Below are 23,637 nucleotides of genomic sequence, written 5' to 3' on the forward strand. Positions count from 1 at the left end.
ACACATTGCGCTTAGTGCAAATATTGCAATTTATGGTCTCAACACAAAAATACTATAATTTTGCCTTGAAAGGATGATCAATGGAAGGTTAGCTTTAATTCAAACAAAACAACATTACTTAAGAAAAGTACTTTAGTAAAGTACTTCATGCATAGCAAGGCACTTTATCCATGTCATTAGCAGCTTGTATCTCAATCACATTGTTTTGGAATCAAACTCAATTAGCTTAATTGTCAAAGTATTAACAAATAGCTTGATTGTGAAGTCTTTCTTGGCCAAGTTATTTCTTGGCAAAAGCATGTTTTTATTTTTCCAAAATTGGGCAAGAATTACATCGTGTATTCTTTATTAGCATTCAAACAAATGCTAGAAGTACAAATTTTAAATTTAGGAAAAAATGGTCATTAGGGTATCATTGCTCCATCCATGCTTAATTAACATGTATAGCTGCATTAAAAAACCATGTATAATGTTTTTTTAGATTAACAAGAAATAGCGACAAGTCAATGGGTTTGTAACTAAAGTAAAAATAGAATGCTATATCTACTGAATTGAAAAGTTTCCTAACTAAATTATTGAAGCTAGTTAGGCTACTCATTAAATATCCACCCAAGTTCATGTTTAAATAACTATAAGGTTTGTAATATCTAGATTCAATAAAGCTTGTGTGGTATCTAATCTATCATTTTAATTCTTAAATAACAATCCAGCTTGTGCTTATTTCCCAATTGGAAAATACATATTGTTTATTGATCAGAGGATTTAAAAATATAATCAAAGGCTTCTTTAGGATCAACAAGGCAAATAAATATAGCTTCAAGCAAGTTACTATGAGGAACTCTCAATAGGATGAATAGCATGGCTCAAGAGCCATGAAATATGGAGTAAATAGATTAGCTCTAGTTATGGAATGTTTGAGAATGAAAAGCCAAACACATAGCACCATAACTATATATTAAAAACTAATGAGTAGGAAAAACATCTACTTGAACAAGAAGAGAGTTTGAGAAATGGGAGAACTAGGTAGACGTATGTTAGCTCATGAAGTCACAAAGTACATAGGGCCCTCATATAAGAACTAGAGTAGCGGGGGAGTAAGTAAATCTAGAAATTGTGTTTCCTTTGGCAAAATGACAAAATGAACTATAGCACTACTACATAAATTTGTTTTTGATAAATATTTCTCTTGCTAAGGGTAACTATTAAAATTGGATAGAAGCATTACTATGTCAATTAGATTATCACTTGAACCAAGGACTAATTAAAGGGCTCTCGATGCTTGATGGCTCAACCTTTTGCTCCAAGCTTTCTTCGAAGAATTTGCTTCTATGTCTTATTATAAGATTAATGGGGACAAAACCATAGCTACTATTTAGATCCATTGGAGTAAATTGGTTGAGGTGCCTTAGCTTCAAATGGATTCAATATGGGCATATTATCATAAATCTTGGTTGTCTTGTCGGAATTAGAGTGTCATTGAATGCCAAGTTTGAATCATACGCACACAGAATGGTAGAAAAAATCTAGAGATGGGAGAGCAAAAGGCTACCGTTTGCTAGTAGATTCGTAATTTCCAAGCACATTTGTCATCCTTTACAGTATTTGTAATTTCAATATTCTCATTTTCAGTAAATGAACTTAAAAGAATAGATGGATGCATTCAAAATTCCATCTAGCAAGATCAATGGCATGCTACTATGCCGAAAGTGGCGGGTGGTGTTGGTCTAGAATCTATGTAGGACAAATGCAAGAGTTTGGTTGTAAAGCGGAAACTAAAACTTGCAACGATAACTCGACATGCCCATGACCTTCTAAGAGTAGATACAAGACCTTGTAGGAGTCACTCCCCTCGGCCTCTATACAAACTAGAGTAGGAATGGTTTGAGCACCCAACACACCCTACCTAGTTTCAACATACATTTTTGGATGAGGATATTGACCCAACTTAAGAAGTAGATATGGAAAACCAACAAAAAAGGAAGATTTTGAAGCCAAGCGAGGTGAGGTTGAGTATCTTATAAATATGTCACCCCCAACAATGGAGCAACCGCCCTTATTTTATGCAGCTACTGTGTATGGTGGAGCAACTACTCGAAACTACATTGACAAAGGTACGCACTTATTACAAGCATACAGTGACTCTATGTCAACCATCTTATAAAAAGTGGATAATGCAACCAAGTAATGTAAATTATAGGCATATTACTAATTTCCACAGTAGAAACTAGCATGCTCATGAGCCATCGGCTCAAGTGGTAAGGTACTAGATCGATGCCCTAGTAGAGGCACCCTTATACTATTCCAATCATGGATATGTGGCTTCTAGAGTCCCCAACCAAACAATGTGTAAGGGAATTGCAGATTCTAAGGCTTTCCCTATGGGAACCATAGCAACGAGTAGTTACCGACACATCCATTCTTAATTTGCACATAGCATGCCTGGACCTGAAGGCTAGGCCGTGCTCATTAGCCCACTAGACCTCCTACATACAAAATATTATACGCCCACCTTGAAGAGGAAACTTGTAGCAGCAACAACAATAGCAGTAGCTCCACCTTGTAAGCAATGCAAACATGCTTCTAGCTAAAGATGTTCCTCCAACAACCCTTTGATGTTTGAACAGAGGCTAGAGTGAGTTCATAAAATTTGAATGTCAACCCTTGAGTTAACAATTGGATTTGGTGAGGTCATTAGAGCTTAGGTCAAGCGACCTTAGATCGAGACCATGCAAGAAAAGGCAAAAAGGATTCGGGTTACACCAATAGGAGAAGCGGTGCACCTCCAAACTTTGTAGAGAGATACGAAGCCAAGGAGCCCCTCTGAATCAATTAGCAATAGTGGTCTAGGAGCCCCTCTAAACCAATTAGCAATAGTGGTCTAGGAATCAACTAGGAGCCCCTCTAAACCAATTAGCAATAGTGGTCTAGGAATCAACAAGGATGATTTATGAAGGCAATTAGCTTGACCACTGTAGTCTAGGCAGAGAGTTTGAGTATATGGGAAGTAGAGTGTGAGTCGTTATGGGATTTTGACCCGACTAGTCATGTTTTGGAGTGTAGAGGCTACGAAGGTAGAGTCTAAGATGCTAGCTCATAGTCTTAAGTTTAAGCCAAGGGGGGAAGAAGTGAGTAGAGAGTGATATATCATAGTTCATAGCCACAATATATTTTTATTCACGGACATCTCGAAATCAATACATCTACTTATATTGGATTGTGTTATATTCCTATTTTACTCGAATTTCCACTTGAGTGAGATAAACCCATCCTCATATGGTTGGCCCATTGTTGACTCCTAGTTGACACAAGAGCTTGACTAAGAGTGAGACAACCAAATGCTCGGGTTGGCTCAGAAGCAGGTAGCCAAGAACCAAGCAATGAAGTCCTAGTTGCCCTATGAAATCCCAACAACAACAAAAAAAGCATATAGTTCGACCTAGTTACTGAGTCACGTGCACTCACATGCTTTCACTTAAACACATAGACGATTGCATGAGTAATTATGCCGCACACTTTCATTCCACACTCTCAAAGCATGTGTAAAAACAAGATCTCTCACAATACACACACAATTGTCATACCTACATGCCAACTAATCTAATGATCAATGGTACATCATATGAACACAAATGCAAGTTCAGAAACAATGCCGCCACTAAAGAGGATGCGAAGAAAGAGCCCACCGCCTCAGCCACGAGAACCCCTCCAGAGTTCACAACCATCTATCAACCAAGGAGACCATAGGCATTTACGGTTCAGAGTGATAGCTCTAAGGAGAATCATGTGCATGACATGGAAACACAAGAAGAACAAATGCCACCCCAGTCACCACTGGCCTACACAACCATTCATGGGGCCTAGTCCTTGGAGCTTGTGTGGCACCTACATCGATCTATGCTCTTTCCAATGCAATACTTAGAGCAAAGGGGTCTGGGTAGTTTGTATGAGAGCCCAAAATCCTTGGAGGACAGTCCTACAATGACCATGTACATTAGGGACTTTCTCCATTCTTACCACTCCAGTGATGCATAGGTTGGCAAGCATGGTACCATCACTATATATCAGAGCCAACTCAAGGTGCAAAATACCCTACAAGGCCTGCCAATGCTAAATTTCTCGCAATACAACCTCTCCTCGCCAAGGGCACCAAGTTCCATAGGGATGGGATATTACTTCGCACCATCATTAACCCTCGACTCAAGGAAGCAACACAATTCCTATCCACAATCTTGGGGGTTAAGTGCGGCAAAATTCGATCCCTCCCACTCCGCAGATTTGTTTTGCTAAGTAGGCAGCTAAAGCAAGACTGGATCCAACACTTAGTCATCTTCTTCACAAAAAAACTCGATGGTTCATCAAGCCAAAAATGTAAAATTCCACACTTATAGGATGCAATCATCAATAAAGAGTTACAAGAACGAGAAATGACTCAGCCCCAGTCACCAAAACCTATTGAGGAGTTAGACATTCTCTTCTCACCAGCATGGGAGCCATCACCAACTTCTCCTACTATCACATTGGCAAATGCAGATACCTCAGAAGAAATGCCTATTCTGGAGGTTGGAGGAATTGCCTACCTAAGTCCATGTTGACACAGAGAAAACATACTCCTAGATCCATTTTATTACCCATCCTCGGGTTATGGCTTATTGTGATTATGGATTTGGGATGCCATGTGTGTAACCTAGTGGTTGTGGAACTTGTGGCATGCCAGTCGATCTCGCTATAAATCCTTGGCACCATACAATTTTTGCTTTGTTTCCCGGAAGACTGTATCCACCATTTGTTTGAACAGAGATATGTGGCATGCTTCTAAGAAGATGACTCATTGATAGAGTTGGCTTGTAGTCTGAGCATCGATCCATTCATTGGGATTGAAACTGAGTGGATTATCTGCATCATGATATTCAAAATCAAATATTGGGTCATTTTCTACTTATGGCAGCACAAGTATTATCGGAGGTGATGGCGGGGCAAGGAGAGAATGTGGGGACATGGGGGAGAAATATGAAAGAGTGTTAGTTGTGGGAGGGAAATCAGAGGGGAGGGAGGGAAGAACTGGGCAAATGGTTTGAGTAGCTTGGTAATCCTTGAGGGTAGGATTAGCAAGGGAAGGGAAGAAGTTAGGTATGAGGGGCTCATAAGTTTGTGAGTGTTGGGTTAGTTGAAAGTGGTGAGAGGCATGAGCAAAGAGACGATGAAGGGAGTAGTTGTTAGGCTCGAGCTCAGGGAAGGTTAAGAGGGTGATAGTAGCAAGGGTAAGTGAGGTTATGAGGTTAACATAGAGAGTGGTTAGATATGGGAAGTTAGATGTGACATAGGACCTGTCATCCTCCAACACTTCTTTTTGTTGGTGCGATGGAATCATTAGCTCTGCAAGGGTGGGATGTCGATTATGTCATGCCTTGTAGATAATAGTGATGGACTTTATAGCAATGGCAACAAACCAGCAATAACCCTAAGGGGAGGACTACCCACCATGAGGCATACATATGCGATGATCCTACCTAAGTGCAATAAACCTGGCATGTGTAGATAGGTAGAATATATTTTTTCCATCTTCGAACAAGTCTTGGCAAATTATGCGTAGAGTTTTGGCCCCTATGGAATGTTCCCATTTGATTGTTGGATGAGCGGATATTATCCTGAGTTGGAGTTGCTTCCATTGGATAAGCACTCGTGCTTTGAGGTGATCTTCTACTTGTAGAGCAGCCACAAGCTCTTGGTACACCACCATTGTGCATTGTAGTGGGCCTTCATTGGTGTTGTCTTCCATTGCCTCATTGTTGTGCACTAGCAATTAGAGTTCAAGCTTTGATATGACTATCTTTTGGGATTGCATCTCATCCATTTTTTCCTTATACTTATGATAGATGGATGTATATGCCTCCTTAAGCTTTTTCATTTGCAAGGTGACCTGCGCTTGTTGAGGAATGACTTCAATGGTATTGGACCATTGGTCCAAGACTTGTGCTTGAGAAGTGCTGGCCTCTTTAGCAGTAGCAAGTTGGTCCTTTGAGATTCAGCAGCCCCTTGTAAGCTCTTCAATGCTGAATGTGCATGTTGCCAAAGACTATTGCATGTCTTCAAGCTTTTCTTGGCAATCCTGTAGCTCTTCTTCTTTTTGGATTAGAGTGACTCGAGCTTGTGCCAGTTCCTCCATCTGTTCAATATGTGCTAAGGTCAAGCGGTCATAGGAGGTCTATAGGATTGCCAAAGCTTGTACTGCTACTGCTATCAGCTGTATTTGGCTTTATTAGAGGTTGGAGGTCACATCCCGCATTGGTGTCTCTTGAGCATGGAGAGCTTGGTTCATGCACACTTCTTCACCCTCTTTCTCATCTATTTGCACCCAAAGTGCCGTGACCTCTATGGTGATTCCATGGAATTGGTTTTCGATTGCTGCTATAGCCTATCTTTCCAATTCTCGTGCATGTTCCTCCTTGGCCAAGCTAGTGAATAGTTATGACATTTGAAGCATTTGGCTAGCTTGATGATGGAGAATAACAGATGGTGATGAGGATTGGTGATACTGTTGATACAATTGGTGCCCATGTAGCCATCCTTATGATTCCTTGGTACTTATTGGGGGTTGTTCCAATGGTAAGTCAGTCACTTGGGAATAGTAGTCATATTGCTGATCTGGCACTAGCTCTCCTTATGGCTCATTGACTAGCATAACGTTGATGGGTGGTGTTGATGTCCATGTAGCCTCATGCTCTTGTTAGAGATATATTGGTTGCAATTGTGCGTTGAGCTACAGCATCTCGTGGGGCAATTCCTGAATTTTGACCTCCAGAATAGGCAATTCTTTTGAGGTACCTGCATTTTCCAGGAGAAGTTGGTGACGGCTCCCATGCTGGTGAGAAGAGAATGTACAACTCCTCAATAGGTTTTGGTGACTGGGGCAGAGTCATTTCTCGTTCTTGTAGCTCTTTATTGATGATTACAGCCAATAAGTGTGGAATTTTACATTTTTGGCTTGATGAACCATCGAGTTTTTTTGTGAAGAAGATGACTAAGTGTTGGATCCAGTCTTGCTTTAGCTGCCTACTCAGCAAAACAAATGTGCGGAGTGGGAGGGATCAATTCTTGCTGCACTTAACCCCCAGGATTGTGGATAGGAATTGTGCTGCTTCCTTGAGTCGAGGGTTGATGATGGTGCGAAGTAATATCCTATCCCTATGGAACTTGGTGCCCTTGGTGAGGAGAGGCTATATTTTGAGAAACTTGGTGTTGGTAGGCCTTGTTGGGTATTTTACACCTTGAGTTGGGAGTGAGAAGCCCCTTTGAATTACTATACTATTGAGGATAATGTTGAGTTGGCTCTGATGTACAGTGATGGTGCCATACTCGCCAACCTATGCATCATTGGAGTGATAAGAATGGAGAAAGTCCTTGATGTACATGGTCATTGTAAGACTGCCTTCCAAGGATTTTAGGCTCTCATACAAGCTACCCAGACCCCTTTGCACTAAGAAAGCTTGTGTTGTGGCATACATTGATGTAGGTGGCCACACAAGATCCAAGGACTGTGGGCCCCATCAAGGTTTGTGTAGGATGGTGGTGAGTGGGGTGAATTCTTCTTGTGTTTCCATGTCATGCATAGAATCCTCCTTAGAGCTATCACTCTAAACCACAAATGCCTGTGGTCACCTTGGTTGATAGGAGGTAGATGGTTGGAACTCTCGAGAAGTTCTCGTGGGGCTAACATGGTGGGCTCTTTCTTCGCATCCTCTTTAGTAGTGGCATTGTTTCTGAACCTGCATTCATGTTCATATGATGTGTCTAAACAAAAGTGTATGAGTGCACGTGACTTAGTAACTAGGTAGGGACTAATTATATGCTTTTTTTCTTGTTGCTTGGATTTCATAGGGCAGCTAGGACTCAGGCATCACTTCTGAGCCCTAGGTTGAAATCGATTGATGCTACCTATATGTGCAAAGACGTACATATGCAAGTGAGTGCTCGTGATACAATCTGATACTAAATAAGGAAGACTTGGGGTTCCCAAATCTTCATTTTTATCAAGGATGGCTTGTGTATTGATGTAGTAGTACTTCAATCGGCTCTAGTTTGTGGTTGTGTTGAATTGGATTCCATCCAATGTTTCTAGTAGCACAGCTCTGATGGGATTCATTTTTCTTACTTGATAGGGTCCTTGCCCAAGATACTTGAGTTTTCCCTTGTGGACTTTGGCATTGTATAGCAAGACCAAGTCACCTTCCTTGATGCCTTTGGCTTTAAGATTTCTGTCAAACCATGCCTTTCTTCTATGCTTTTCTATTGTCATGGCATGGTAGGCGACTAATCTGGTCTCTGTATGCTTTTCCAATTAATAGAGTCTTTCTTTCAAGGATGCATGATCTCCCATGCGAAACCTGTACTACTATGCACAGCCTTGGTATTACAAATTTGAGTGAGACCACTGCTTCAAGGCCGTACACCAATTGAAAAGGTGTATTTCCTATACTAACCTTGAGTGTGGTTCGGTTTACCCCATAAGGCTACATTTAGTTTCTCTACCCAATCAGAATGCTGTGGTTATACTACCTTGGTGAGGATAATCCATAATATTTTATTGGTGGATTCAGCCTGTCCATTCCCTTGGGAGTAGTAGGGAGTGCTTTTTTTATGGATTACCATAAAGCCAAATAAGAGTTCTTAGATAACTTCATTGACAAAATGCGTGCCTCTATTCAACACAATTTCAATGGGGCATCCGAATCAAGTGATCACATTCTCATATAAGAATCTTGTTGTGCTTTTGGCATCTGCCTTTCTGACTGCTTTAGCTTTAGCCCATTTGGTAAAGTAATCAGTGGCCACAATGATGTAGCATGCATGTGTTCCCTTTGTTGTTGGATGGATGGGTCCCACAAAATCAATCCCCCATTTTTCAAATGGTTTTTGTGCAACAACTGTTGTTTAGGGGATTGAAGTCCTTGTGTTGTGGTTTAGTAGTCCATTGGCATACGTCACAGCTTTTGACATATTCATAGGCATTTGCCCAAAGTGTTGGCCATTGGTAGTGTGCTAGGAGGACTTTTCTTGCTATGGCTTTCCCTTGGAAGTGTCCTCCTACAATGCCTTCATGAACTTCACTAAGGATTGGCATGATCTCATGAGGCATGACACATCTTCTTAAAACCTAATCCTTGCCCATCTTGTATAGTTGTCCTGCAATGAGTTGATAGGGTGTAGCTTTTAAAATTAGTTTTTTGGCATCCACTACTTTCATTTCAGGGGGTGGTCTTCTTGCCATTAAGTACCCAATGATATCTACACACCAATTCGGAATAGCATCTATATGAAATAGTGTGGCATCTGGCAAGTCATCTTCTACTCTAGTGGCTTCTTCTCTTGACTTGACACGAGACATGTGATCGGCAATGTAGTGTTGGGCACCTTTACGGAACACTATTTTGAAGTTGAATTCTTGAAGCGAGAGAAGCCATCTGGTTATTCTTCCTGTTGTACACTATCAGTTCACAAGATAAAGCAATGCTTGATGGTCGGTGTAGACGACAAAATCATTTGCCAATAGATAGTGTCGAAATTTCTTAACACTATACACCATTGTGAGGGCTTCTCCTACTGTGGTGGTATAGTTGATCCTCGCATCATTGAGTTGTCGCAACTGGCAAAGTAGAATGGGTAGTCTTTCTTATGTTCACCAGTTCACAAAGCACACTCCCAATTGCATACTTGGAGCCATCAATATGAACATGAAAATCAATATCCCAATTAGGAGATATAAGGATGGGTGTTGTGATTAGGCCCCACTTTAAAAGCTCAAAGGCTTAGTCATACTCTTTTGTCCATAAGAATTCCACTAATAATTTGTAAAGTGGTTTAGCTATCATGGCATCCATAAGATAAATCTTCTATAATAGCCGGCATGTCCCATAAATACCTGTATGCCTTTGGAATTGAGGCAATTCCATGATGATTTTGATTTTGTCCATGTTAGCTGTTGCAATCCCACGTTGAGAAACGATGTGTCCCAAAACAACTCCGTGGGTGACCATGAACTGGCATTTTGTTGGGTTTAGGGAGATGCCATACTCCTTGCATTTGATTAGAACTGCTTGAAGACATTTGAAGTGGTCTTTTTTGTTCGAGTGGATGCACAAATCATCCAAGAACACTTGTAGAAACTTATTCACAAATGACTTGAAAGTTGTGAGCATGACTCTCTGGAATGTGGCCGAGGCATTAGAAAGGCCAAATGGCATGAATCTATAGGCAAATATATCCCATTCTGTAGCAAATGCTATTTTTGATTGGTTAGCAGGAGCAATTTGCACTTGGTTATAGCCACTAAAGCCATCCAAAAAGCTGTATATCTCTAAACCAGCCACCTTTTCCAATACTATTTCTATTAAGGGTAGGAGATAGTGATCCCTGATTGTGGTGGCATTCACATTCTTTAAGTTAATGCATATTCTTAGCTTCTTGCATTTAGGCATGACGATGATGACGGGTGAAACCCAATCAGTGTGCTTGATCTCATAGATGAATCCGTCATTTAAGAGTTTTTCCAGTTCATTATAAACCATGGTGCCATATTTTGGATTTGTTCGATAAGGTCCACATATCTTAGGTTGGGTTCCTTTCCTTATAGGTATCATGTGTACTACCACTTTTAGTAAAATTCCTTTCATTTCCTTGTATGACCATGCTAGGCAGTCTCAGCATTCCATTAGGAGTGCTTTGAGGTTTGTTTCATCTTCCTGTGTAAGCTGTTTCCCAACAAATATCAAAATTTCTTCCTCCCCTTCAAGGGCGAGGTTTATTGTGTGAGTTTTGGCCAGTCCCTCATAGATTGGAGTCTCTCCAATGCTATCAGTTTCTTGAACTTCAAATTCTCTTAGTGGGCTTGGCATTGCTATGGGGACACTACCACGTGTAGTTCTTGAAGTACTTTGGCATTTCTTGAAGATCATCTTGTGTTGCTATGAGTAATGGGTGGCATAGTCTTTTTCTAAAGTCTCTTTATCGAGCTTCATATGCGGGTTGAACTTACTTCTTATGTTGGGAACTATGGGGTAACTTTTCCATGGGCAAAGTATTCCCAAGTAAGGGTTCATTTGCTGTGCATACTCCTTCAAGTCCTGCAGGGGACCATTCAAGAGGAGGTGGTTTAGATTTTAAAGGAGTTGGCTTGGTAAGATACAATTCAATGATCCTAGTTTGGACTCATTCAAACTCATTGAAGTGTTCGGCCTTGGCTTTGTGGCGACGATATCCTCCATAAGCTTTCTTGCGGGATCTTCTGCTATTATTCAACTTTGGAGTTTCAAATTTGGGGAGATCAACCGCCGTTAGGGCATGCAGAATGGTTGTCATTGTCAAAGACATGATCTTCAAATTGAGCATTCTTAGCCTCAGTTTCAAGGTCCCAAGGAAAATTTCAATCCTTATTGGAATGGATAGCTTCTTCAGGTTCCCTGTTCCATTCAAGATCCACCATAAAGAATGGTACCTCTAGATCGATTGGTTCTTCATGTGTGAGTGGAGTTATCACAATATATTGTTGTGACTTCCCACAACACCAAGAACTCTCTTATGATCTTCATGTTTTCTTTCTCCCAAGGCTTTTGTAAAATAGTCTACCATTTGAGCTGGGAAGATGGAAGCATAGGCAAAGAAGGTGGTGCGGTTGGTTGACTGAGGAAGAGGGAAGAGAGAGAGAGAGAGAGAGGGGGGGGGGTGAGGTCATCGAGGGAGGTGATGTCAGGTGAGGGAGAGGGGAGAGAAGGTAGAGTGAGGTCATGAGGCGAGGCAATGCATAGAGGGATAGAACAATTCAAGAGAAGTAAAGGAGAGAGGAAGGCATAATCGAGAAAGCTCGAGACTCGAGATGCACATAGCAAATCAATAGGTTAACCGCAGCGATGGGGTAATCATGAGGGATGCCTTCTAAGATACATAATTTTTGGAGGAGATGGGAGTTAATTAATCAAAATTTAATTTAAAATTGGCTAGGAAGACATATTCATGCCTGGGAAGGATATGTTGGACATGCTATTCTTCCTATGGACATGAGTATTTTCGATTGTTTCATGCCTCCTTAATCCACGCCCCTTTCTCATGGATGGCAACCAGCCCATTTGAACCCAACTTAAAATGTCATTCTCAAGCAATCTTCTTCTTCTTCTTCTTTTTTTTTGGATTTATGTGGTCGGCAATTTCAAAATTTGAATTAGCAGCCCAAAAGCTCTAAAGCTTATTGGGCAAGGCACTTCCCTTGATTGCCATGTGGCATTTAGAAGGAGAAGGATGGGCTAAGTTGCCATGTCCTTTGAGTGCCACATTAAACCTTAGAAATAAGGACAATATCAGATACAATAGGGGGTAAAGTCTAAAACATTACTCTCAAGCAATCTTCTTATTCTTTTCCTTCCTTTTCCTAAGATTGGGCTCCCAACCTAATGTGAAGTGAGATTTTTGAAAATACATGATTTGCAAGCTCCTTTGCTTTAAAGTCTATTCTAGTCTCACATACTACATGCTGTTGGCTCAGACTATAGTTGTTGTTAGTGTTATCACTATTTGAAACAAATGTTGGGCTATGGCTAGGTTGAGCAGGGAAGCATATATTATATATCAATCCACACCTTAGGAAGTAAGAAGCTATAATTGATTGGCAAAGTGTGTATTTTACGGCTTGCCATTAATATCAGAGGAGATGTTGTAGCAAAGTCTCTTCGACTCTGTCCAGCCGGGCACCATCTCATTATCCTGAGACACTTTGCTGCTAGCTAGTGTGGTGATCTTCAAACTTGTTGGAAGCAAACAAGCGAATGAAATGGTCTGCTAAATTTGCCTTTAATGCAAGTTCGCTGAAAACCATGAAGATATATACACGCTTGTGTGCTTCAAGAGCTTTCTTTTTCATGCAACTCTGCAGAAGACAGTAAATAATGTCCCTAGGTATAAGCATACCTTGCTGGTGCATAAGGTCCATTGCCTGAAGCACCTCATCTAGCCATTCCACTCGGCACAATTCGCCTTGTTGAAAGCAAACTTAGTTTTCAGCAAGGTTGCAAAGCCAAGTACTTACACATGGCATGCAATGATTTCACCACATGCCAAGCTCAAAAGTCTTGATAAGGCTTTTGGGTTGTATCATAAAATGCATCACGAGGGCTCAAAGCCTAGCAAAATTATATTCTCATGCATATTCAAAGCTTGTGGTAGCAATTAATCCATACGTGAGGGCAAGCTCATATATGACCACATCATCAGGTTTGGACTCGAATCAAATTTAGTTGTTGGGAGCACCCTTGTTGACATGTACTCCAAGTGTGGAAGCTTGCATGAGGCACGAGAAGTATTCGATGAATTATCAAATAGGGATTTGGTGTTGTGGAATACAATGATTGCTAGATATGCCCAGCATGGGAATAAACTTCTAACTCTGCAATTATTTATGAAAATGCAAGAGGAAGGCATAGAGCCAAACAATGTTACGTTTTCATGTGCCCTGAAAGCATGTAGCAGCTCTAAGGATACACATTAGGCCAGGCAGATACATGCTCATATCAGTAGGAGTGGGCTAGAATCAGATGTGGAATGCAATACTTGCTGGATATGCACAGCATGGGCATGCTCACTTCACTTTTGATCTTTTCATGGAAATCCTACAGAGTGGCATAAACCCAAATAGGATCACATTTTTGACAATATTGAAAGCTTGTGCTAGCACACCGGTTGGTGAACAGGGCAAGCTAATCCACGATCACATAATCCAAAATGGATTTGAATCAGACATGCACATAGGGACCTTGGGACAGCACTCATCGACATGTATGCCCATTGTGGGAGCCTTGAAGAGGCTTATGGAGTTTTTGCTAAATTACTGAAAAGAGATATTGTGTCATGGGGTGCAATGATTGCAGCTTATTCTTAGCATGGCAAGTTCAGGCTAGCAAGATAGTGCCTTGAGGATATGCAAGGGCAAGGCTTCAAGCCAGATAATGGTATTTACACAATTGTTCTTATTGCCTGTTGTCATGGATGCCAAATAGAGGAAGGTTTTTCATACTTCAAGGACATGAAAGAGCATGGCATACCACCAAGCATTGAGAACTTCAATTGCATGGTTGTTCCTCTTAGCCGGGTAGGACGCTTAAAGGAGGTAGAAGGGCTACTCCAAACTATACCTATCCAACCATTTGTCACGGGGTGGACATCTTTACTTGTTGCATGTAGGACACATGGTAATACGGAGATAGGAAGGTAGTGCTTTGATCAAGTTGTCCACTTGAATCTAAATATTGCTGCAGGTTATGTGCTCATGTCAAACATCTGCGCTGATTCTCACATGTGGGAGGATGTTTACAAGTTACAAGATTTGAGAAAATGCGCGAGTGCATGGAAGAAGCCTGGGAGCGCCTTTATTGAGGTGAACAAAAAGGTGCATGAGTTTATTGTGAGAGACAAAGCCCATTTAGAAAGTGATCAAATTGATGCCAAGTTAAATAGGGTAAGAAGTTTTCTGAAGGAAGAAGGGTATGTGCCACAATGGGGATTGGTATTGGAGCCAATGCCAAATGCTTATAGGGAGGATGTGTCGGATGGACATGCTGTAGCTTTTGGGCTTTTGAATATGGTTCAAGATACAATACTCGATGATGATAAATTAGCACCTACTACTACCTCAAATGGCATATTCTCTCAAGATGAAATATCAGGTTGAGTGAATATGAAATTGTCTAGTTCACAACTAGATTGGTATAAAATATTGAAGAAAAGGAATTTAACTAGAAATGCAATTGAAGGAAAAGTAAACTCAGATGTACTGCACAAAGAGAGAGTGGACGTTGCATGGGGCCATTGGGGGAAATCGGGGATGCCAACTGTGCTAGTTGCATCCAGTTTCTATAGTGCCATTGGTCTTGCTGAGCCTACCCTCACCATGTGCCAGGATCATTGGACCATTCATGTGAACTTAATGCTCAGCATAGGAATTGCTGATTATGGATGGAAATCACCAACATCAAATTAGTATCTTGGAAGGATGACTGCAAGCTGGGAAGCTCGTGGGAAATGTTTGTTGCTCCTACAGAGGTGATAGTGGCATGTGCAGAAGTTGTTGCTATTGGCAACCTTGTTAAAAGTGGGTTTTTGGTAAGTAGGTAGGCTGGTAGGTGGACCTGAAACGACTCTTCATTTGCATCATGTTAAGGAGGTGGACTATGCAAACAGACAAAAATGTTGGTTGGAATAATAGGTCAACTAGCCATGCCTCTTATTTATATATTCGGGAATGGGGAGCCTTTCTTTGTATAAGTAAGGGCCTACAAACAAGTCAATCAGTTGGCCTTCCTTCCTAGTTACATTGGTTGCCCAGACAATGCATTGGTCTAGCACATAGCAAATCAATAGGTTAATCACAGGGACGGATTAATCATGAGGGATGCCTTCTAAGATACATAATTTTTGGAGGAGATGGGAGTTAATTAATCAAAATTTAATTTAAATTTGGCTAGGAAGACATATTCATGCCTGGGAAGGATATGTTGGACATGCTATTCTTCCTATGGACATGAGTATTTTCGATTGTTTCATGCGTCCTTAATCCACGCCCCTTTCTCATGGATGGCAAGCAGCCCATTTGAACCCAACTTAAAATGTCATTCTCAAGCAATCTTCTTCTTCTTCTTTTTCTTTGGATTTATGCGGCCGGCAATTTCAAAATTTGAATTAGCAGCCCAAAAGCTCTAAAGCTTTTTGGGCAAGGCACTTCCCTTGATTGCCATGTGGCATTTAGAAGGAGAAGGATGGGCTAAGTTGCCATGTCCTTTGAGTGCACACGTTAAACCTTAGAAATAAGGATAGTATCGGATACAACAGGGGGTAAAGCAATCTTCTTATTCTTTTTCTTCCTTTTCCTAAGATTGGGCTCCCCCAACGTAACGTGAAGTGAGATTTTTGAAAATACATGATTTGCAAGCTCCTTTGCTTTAAAGTCTATTCTGGTCTCACATTCTACATGCTGTGGGCTCAGTCTTGTTGTTGTTGTTGTTATTACTATTTGAAACAAATGTTGGGCTATGGCTAGGTTGAGTAGCGAAGCATATATTATATATCAATCCACACCTTAGGAAGTAAGAAGCTGCAATTGATTGGCAAAGTGTGTATTTTATGGCTTGCCATTAATATCAGAGGAGATGTTGTAGCGAAGCCTCTTCGACGTTGTCCAGTCGGGCACCATCTCATTGTCCTAAGGCACTTGGAAAGATTGTTGCTAGCTAGTGTGGTGATCTTCAAACTTGTTGCCTGAAGGTCCATTGCCTGAAGGGCCTCATCCAGCCATTCCACTTGGCACAATTCACCTTGTTGGAAGCAAACTTAATTTTCAGCAAGGTTGCAAAGCCAAGAACTTACATATGGCATGCAATCATTTCAGCACATACCAAGCTCAAAAGTCTTGATAAGGCTTTTGAGTTGTATCATAAAATGCAGCACGAGGGCTCAAAGCCTAACAAAATTATATTCTCATGCATATTGAAAGCTTGTAGCTTCAATCAATCCATAGGTGAGGGCAGCAGGCTCATACATGACCAGATCATTAGGTTTGGACTCGAATCAGATTTAGTTGTTGGGAGCACCCTTGTTGACATGTACTCCAAGTGTGGGAGCCTGCATGAGGCACGGGAAGTATTTGATGAATATCAAATATTGTTGTGGAATACAATGATTGCTTGATATGCCCAGCATGGGAATGGACTTCTAGCTCTGGAATTATTTATGAGAATGCAAGAGGAAGGCATAGAGCCAAACAACGTTACGTTTTCATGTGCCCTGAAAGCATGTAGCAGCTCTAAGGATATACAGCGGGCAAGGCAGATACATGCTCATATCAGTAGGAGTAAGCTAGAATTAGATGTGTTGGTTGGGAGTGCCCTTGTTGATGTGTATGCCAAATGCAGAATGATGGAGGAAGCCCAAAAAGTCTTTCATAAATTGCCAAATCGAAATGTGATCTCTTGGAATGCAATACTTGCTGGATATGCACAGCATGGGCATGCTTACTTCACTTTTGATCTTTTCATGGAAATCCTACAAAGTGGCATAAACCCATACAAGATCACATTTTTGGCAATATTGAAAGCTTGTGCTAGCACACCGGTTGATGAACAGGGCAAGCTGATCCACGATCACATAATCCGAAATGGATTTGAATCAGAGATGACCATATGGACCACTCTTGTGAACATGTATGCTAGGGGTGGGAGGCTAGAGGATGCAAACAAAGTGTTCGATACAATAGTCAATCGAAATGTGGACTCATGGGGGGCAATGATTGCAAGATATGTCCCGCAGGGCCATGGTCTTCAGGCTCTTGAGCTTTTTTGGAAAATGCAACATGATAGCATCCAGCCTGACAAAGTCATGCTTGTGTGCATGTTGAAAGCATGTGCAGGATAGGAGCCATTGGACAGGGAAGGCTGATACATGATCAAATAATCAAATATGCACTTGAAAAAGATGTGGTTGTTGGGACAGCACTCATCAACATGTATGGCCATTGTGGGAGCCTTGAAGAGGCTTATGGAGTTTTTGCTAAATTGCCGAAAAGAGATATTGTGTCATGGGGTGCAATGATTACAGCTTATTCTCAGCATGGCAAGTTCAGGCTAGCAAGATAGTGCCTTAAGGATATGCAAGGGCAAGGCTTCAAGCCATATAATGGTATTTACACCAGTGTTCTTACTGCCTGCTGTCATGCATGCCAAGTAGAGGAAGGTCTTTCATACTTCAAGGACATGAAAGAGCATGGCATACCACCAAGCATTGAGAACTTCAATTGCATGGTTGTTCTTCTTAGCCGGACAGAATGCTTGAAGGAGGCAGAAGGGCTACTCCAAACTATACCTATCCAACTTTTTGTCACAGGGTGGACATCTTTACTTGTTGCATGCAGGACACATGGTAATATGGAGATAGGAAGGCGGTGCTTTGATCAAGTTGTCCACTTGAATCCAAATATTGCTGCAGGTTATGTGCTCATGTCAAACATCTGTGCTGATTCTCACATGTGGGAGGATGTTTACAAGTTACAAGATTTGAGAAAATGCGTGAGTGCATGGAAGAAGCCTGGGAGCGCCTTTATTTAGGTGAACCAAAAGGTGTATGAGTTTATTGTGAGAGACCTCTATTTGGTTCGTACCCTTGCCACTCAACCTGAGAATCAAGCCTGCTTAGCTCTAAGCCTCCCCAGGCTACCTGAGCTAGTCTTGTGTACCCAGTACATGTCAGATACCAATCTGTGCACATGACATACTTCCCCTCCTCTCTAGGAACTCACTCCTGAGTTTGCTAAAAAACCCGGGAATGTCCGCTGGAGGTTCTGTAATGTCTCCCATGTTGCATCCTCCTGAACACGATCTTTCCACTCGATCTTGTTTTCCGATATTATTGTTATTATGAATCTGTCTATCACGAAATTGAAGAATACTCTTAGGTTCATGTGGAATAAAAGTCAAATCTGTAACTTCTATTATTTCTTGAGGAGAAACAAGTTGATCATCCACACCTGTAACTCTTTCACTCTACTGACATGAAATACTGGATGTACTTTAACATCATAAGGCAATTGTAGTCTATATGCAACTGGTAATAACCTTGATGGACCACAGTATCAGGGGGATAATTTTGGAACCAAACTAGTACTTAGGCTCTTGGATTCCTTGGAAATTTGCAAATACACCATCGTTCCTTCAAAGAACTCTCTAGGTGAATGATGTCTATTAGCATAAAATCTATCCTGATCTTGGGCACTTCTAATAGACTCCTTGGCAAACTAGAACATCTCTTGCATGTCTTGCAAGGTCGTCTTTGCAACATCATTTTAGATTCCCTTTAACCCAACCATATTTGGTGACTAAGGGTGAAACCTGTACATAAGTATAAAAGGACAGTAACCAGTACTCGAATGCTTTGCACTGTTATAAGCAAATTCTATCATAGGTAGATAATCTTCCCATGAAGACTGTCTCTTAGAAACATATGCCCGAAGCATATCTTTAACCAATTGGTTGACCTTCTTTGTACTGCCATCAGATTGTGCATGATCTGAGGAACTCATACTTAAAGTGGTTTTTAACTTCTAAAAAACAAGTGTCCAGAAGTTACTTGTAAACTTCGAGTCCCTGTCACTTACTATGTCAGAGGGCAAACCATACAGCTTAAACAAGTGGTCCACAAACTCATGAGCTAGCTGAACAGTTGAAATAGTTGTTCTAGTAGGTAAGAATCTAGCCATTTTTGTCAGACGGTCCACTATGAGCCAAATGGAGGCATGACCCTTGCGCGTTCTTGGCAAACCGGTAATAAAATCCATGGAAATACTTTCCCATTTATTACCTGAGATTTGTAATGGCTGTAATAAACCCATGCTTCTAAGCCGTTCTGCCTTAGTAACTTGACAAACCCGGCAACCTACCAGAGTTTTCTATAAATGCATGCATCTTAGGCCAATAAAAGATATGCTTCACAAGAGACAGAGTCCGATGTATACCTGGATGTCCAGCACTAGGAGCATCATGACACTCCCAGAGAATCTTGGATCGAAGATCCATAACATCTGGCACACATATCTTTCCATTCCAAAATAGCAAGCCATTCCTAATCATCCACTGACCTCCCGCTGCCTATACCGTAGGTGGCACAATCCCTGAGTCCCAATCAACCATGGAGCTCCCATCCTGGACTTTCTCCCAATAAGAATTGAAATGACTGTCAGTTGCGCAAAGCCCTCTCAAGGATTGAACTAGGTCTAAGGACATTTCTGTAAATGACATAGCATTTATAATCTTGACTCGACTTAAGGCATCCGCCACACTATTCAGCGAACCCTTTCGATAACGTATTTTAAAATCAAAATCTTGCATTAATTCTGCCCATCTAGGTTTCCATCCCCTCAATTCAGACCCATCACACACATACTTGATTGATTGGTGATCCATCAACACAAGAAACTTTAAACCATACAAGTAGTGTCTCTAGACCTTCAGAGCATACACAACCGCATAGAGTTCTTTTTCTAGTGTGGGCCAACGATATTGGGTGTCATCTAGCTTGTTACTCTCAAAAGCTATAGGTCTGCCCTCTTGTAATAAAGCTGCCCCATTTGCAAAATCACTTGCATCGATCTCTAAAACATAAGGCTCGGTAGGATCAGGTAATGCAAGAACAGGTGCTTCCTTAATAGTTAACTTCAAGGTTTCAAAAGCCTTGTTCAATGCATCATTCCAAGAGATCGGCTTGGTAGACCTGCGTCCATGACCTTTCAATATGTTTGTCAGGGGTGCTATGATGTGTGAATAATCATGCATAGGCTTCCGTAGAAATACCGTAAATCCTAGGAAAGAACGAAGTGTTTCACAGTCTGAGGGATAGGCCATTCTAAAACCTTCTAGATACGATCCAGATCAATGCTAATAACTTCAGAACAAATCTTGTGTCCTAAGTAAATGATCTCCTTCATAAAGAAGTCACATTTACTCATCTTGGCATAGAGCTTATGCTGTCTTAGGATAACTAAGACAATCCGGAGGTGTCCAATGTGATCCTCTAGCATTCGACTATATACCAAGATGTCATCTAAGAACACGACAATGAATTTGCCCAGAAAATCTCGGAACAAATCGTTCATCATTTACTGGAAGGTGATAGGAGCATTGGTCAAACCAAAAGGTAATACGAGAAACTCATAGTGGCCATACCTAGTTCAGAATGCAGTTCTATCTATGTGTTTAGCAAAGATACGGATTTGGTGATAATGCATATGCAAATCAATCTTAGTGAAATACTTCGCTCCGGCCAAACAGTCTATCAAATCATCGGAACGAGGAAGAGGGTATCGATCCTTAATTATCACTTTATTCAATCGTTTATAATCTATACACATTCTCCATGAATTATCTTTCTTCTTTCTTCTTTAGAAATGGTTCATTCTCTCCATCAATTTGAAAATATATATCCACCTTTTTTTAATTCCTAGGGCTTGAATGATTTCATACACTTTCCACCTAATATAATATAACATTGACAATATACAAACACGATAGTATCAAACCAAGCAAAATCAAAAACCCCAATTGCATACAAAGTCTAACGATTGAAACCTATAAATTCAAAAAAACATTTACTTATCATCAAACATTGTTAAACTATGTGAATGAACAATACCTTGCAGGGATCTTTGAAGGAAAAATGTAATCAAACTTGTTGTCCTCAATGGTCCCTCTTGTAATCCAAGATGTTGAAGTTGATGTATTTTGCTCTAAAACTAATTATATGCATCCAAATAACTCAAAATCTATTTCAAACCATCTTTCGTAAAAAACCTCAATAGTAAGAGTGTATCTTTTAAAACAAACAAATCTTTCGTCCTCTTCAAACCATGTATTAAAAGAAAACAACACAATTACCAAAACAAACTAGAAATTAATTGTTTCTTCAATGTTGCATCATAAAATCTCATTATTTTCATTGTCTTGCATTGTTCTAAATGTTTTCTTGCCTCAATCTCCATGCAAGTTGCTCTCATAGATCCCGATTTGTGTTGAAAACTAAAAACATTGTTAAACTACATGAATGAACAGTACTTGATTCTTGGAGCAAGGTTCTTTGAAAGAAAAATGCGATCAAACTTGTCCCTCCTAGTGGTCCCTCTTGTGTTCCAAGAATGCTAAAGTTGATGGTTCTTGCTTCAAAACAAATTATATGCTCTCAAACATCTCGAAATCTATTTCAAGTAATATTATGTAGAAAACCATTGATGGAAAAGTCTCATTTCTCATGAAATTTCTTACAAAACAAACAAATCTTTCAACGTTTTCAAACCATGTAATAAAACAAAACAACACAACTACACAAAATGAACTACGTCTTCAAAGTTCCATCATTAACAAACAAATCTCGTCATAATCACTATGTTGTATTCTTCCAAATATTATCTCACCTAAACCTCCATACAATCTGTTTGGATAGACCCCAAACCTTCACAAGTTGTTCGAAATCATGCACCCTTAGAGATTGCACTAGGGAAACTACCAGTATTGAGAGATTGGCAAAAGAAAGATTGATTTTCATGCATCAACAACTGCAATTCCTAAAAGTCAATATTTTTTGATCCTTTCTCAAAGAATCTTGTCTAGTAGCTTCTTTTAAGCTCCAAACACCCTGCATCATTCATGGTTCGCTCAAATCTTAGATGAGAGAGAAAGTGGCGAGCTTTGAAAGAGAAGCACCCAAAATAGAGAAATAAGAAAGGTAAGGTGAATCTCATTCAAAAATCTTGAAAGCTTTGAAAGAATGAAGTGAAATGAGAGGGGAACGCAGGTAGAGAAGAGAAGTGATGAGATTTTGGCGTGAGAGTCCATCCCATGAGAGGGAGAATAGAGAAAAAAACTTCCTGCTTAGAAGCAAGCAAGAAATTTGAAAAGAGGGCTAGAGCAAAGAAAAATTCAAAATGGTGCTTAGAAATGAGGGGGAAGGAAAAAGATTGAGAGAGAATGAAAAGAGTGTGGTATTTGGATGGGAGGATTTGGTTCCAAGTCAAATGGTACAAGCTTGGTTGAGAAACTAGGTTCTCAATTTGGTTACAGTTAAAAAACGTGATGGGAGAGTTGAGGCAGCAAGTGGGTGCTCCACATCATTGTTTGGGCCATTGAATAAAGAAATAGAAAAGTCACGCCACTTCCAATATTCTATTTCCCTCCACTAGCCAATATTATATTGGGTTTTATTCACCTTATTTTTCCATGTCACCAGCCCAAGGGCTCCTTTACAGAGACCTTTTATAGTCCAATTTTTTGGTAATGTTTACTGATGGAGGAATTACACCTAAGCAAAGCCCTTGCCTTTCTAAGCAACTTAATAATAAAGGATTGTGTGTGTGGGAGGATTTATGGGTTCGTAGACACGGCTTGTGGGCTTGTGAGAGGATCTATGGGTTCGTAGACACGGCTTGTGGGTTGACATGGAACAGACGTATAACCGCTTTTAACTCTCACAGAGGGAGAGGCAGTTTCTTGCAGCAATAGTGAGCCGCCTTAAACTATATTAGCTCACAAGTTCGATATACAGATGGACCCATGATTTAGGAGGATGGTTTGGTCATAGAGGAAAAGATGTAACTAAGCTTTTGTTGAAGGACTTTCAGCTTGAACCTGAGATTCGTATTGCTTCATTGGTTTATAAACTGGAAGATGCATGTACCCAATGATTCTTGTGACATATGGTATCCCAGATTACAGAGAGTGTGGTTGGCCACTCCTTCTGATATGTTAAACTTCACTTTGTGGCGCTTATTGGTCCACACATCACCCACAAAGGATTGCATATCTTCCTCATATTGCCCCTTCAATGGAAGCCAATTAGAGACGCATTATCATCTCTTTTGGGGTTGCATTTATGTGCATGGGTTGTCGCGAGACTAATTTTGTGTTGCTTGAAGAAAGCTCACATAGAGATCACCATAAGGTGAAAGATGGCTTTGTTGGGAGATAGAGGTCATCTTATTGACATGCAATTTGTCCTTTGGTCCTTATTGCGAGCAGGAGCTATTCATAGCATATGGAAGAAGAGGAATGGCATTATCTTCTGACACCAGCA

General features: G+C 40.6%; 1 protein-coding gene across 1 annotated transcript; it reads left to right on the forward strand.

Moving 5' to 3' along the window:
* Positions 1 to 2,038: 2,038 nt before the first annotated feature.
* Positions 2,039 to 18,131, forward strand: LOC147902802 (pentatricopeptide repeat-containing protein At4g16835, mitochondrial-like). The gene is made up of 5 exons (XM_087373940.1): positions 2,039 to 2,111; positions 14,295 to 14,494; positions 16,729 to 17,231; positions 17,438 to 17,650; positions 17,939 to 18,131. The coding sequence occupies exons 1-5, from the start codon at positions 2,039 to 2,041 to the stop codon at positions 18,129 to 18,131; spliced, it is 1,182 nt and encodes a 393-aa protein (XP_087230066.1).
* Positions 18,132 to 23,637: the final 5,506 nt, after the last annotated feature.

This window comes from Dipteris shenzhenensis, chromosome 4 (genome assembly GCF_047967505.1).
Source record: "Dipteris shenzhenensis isolate YYH24624 ecotype China chromosome 4, Dip_SZ_1.0, whole genome shotgun sequence".
Taxonomy (NCBI): Eukaryota; Viridiplantae; Streptophyta; class Polypodiopsida; order Gleicheniales; family Dipteridaceae; genus Dipteris; species Dipteris shenzhenensis.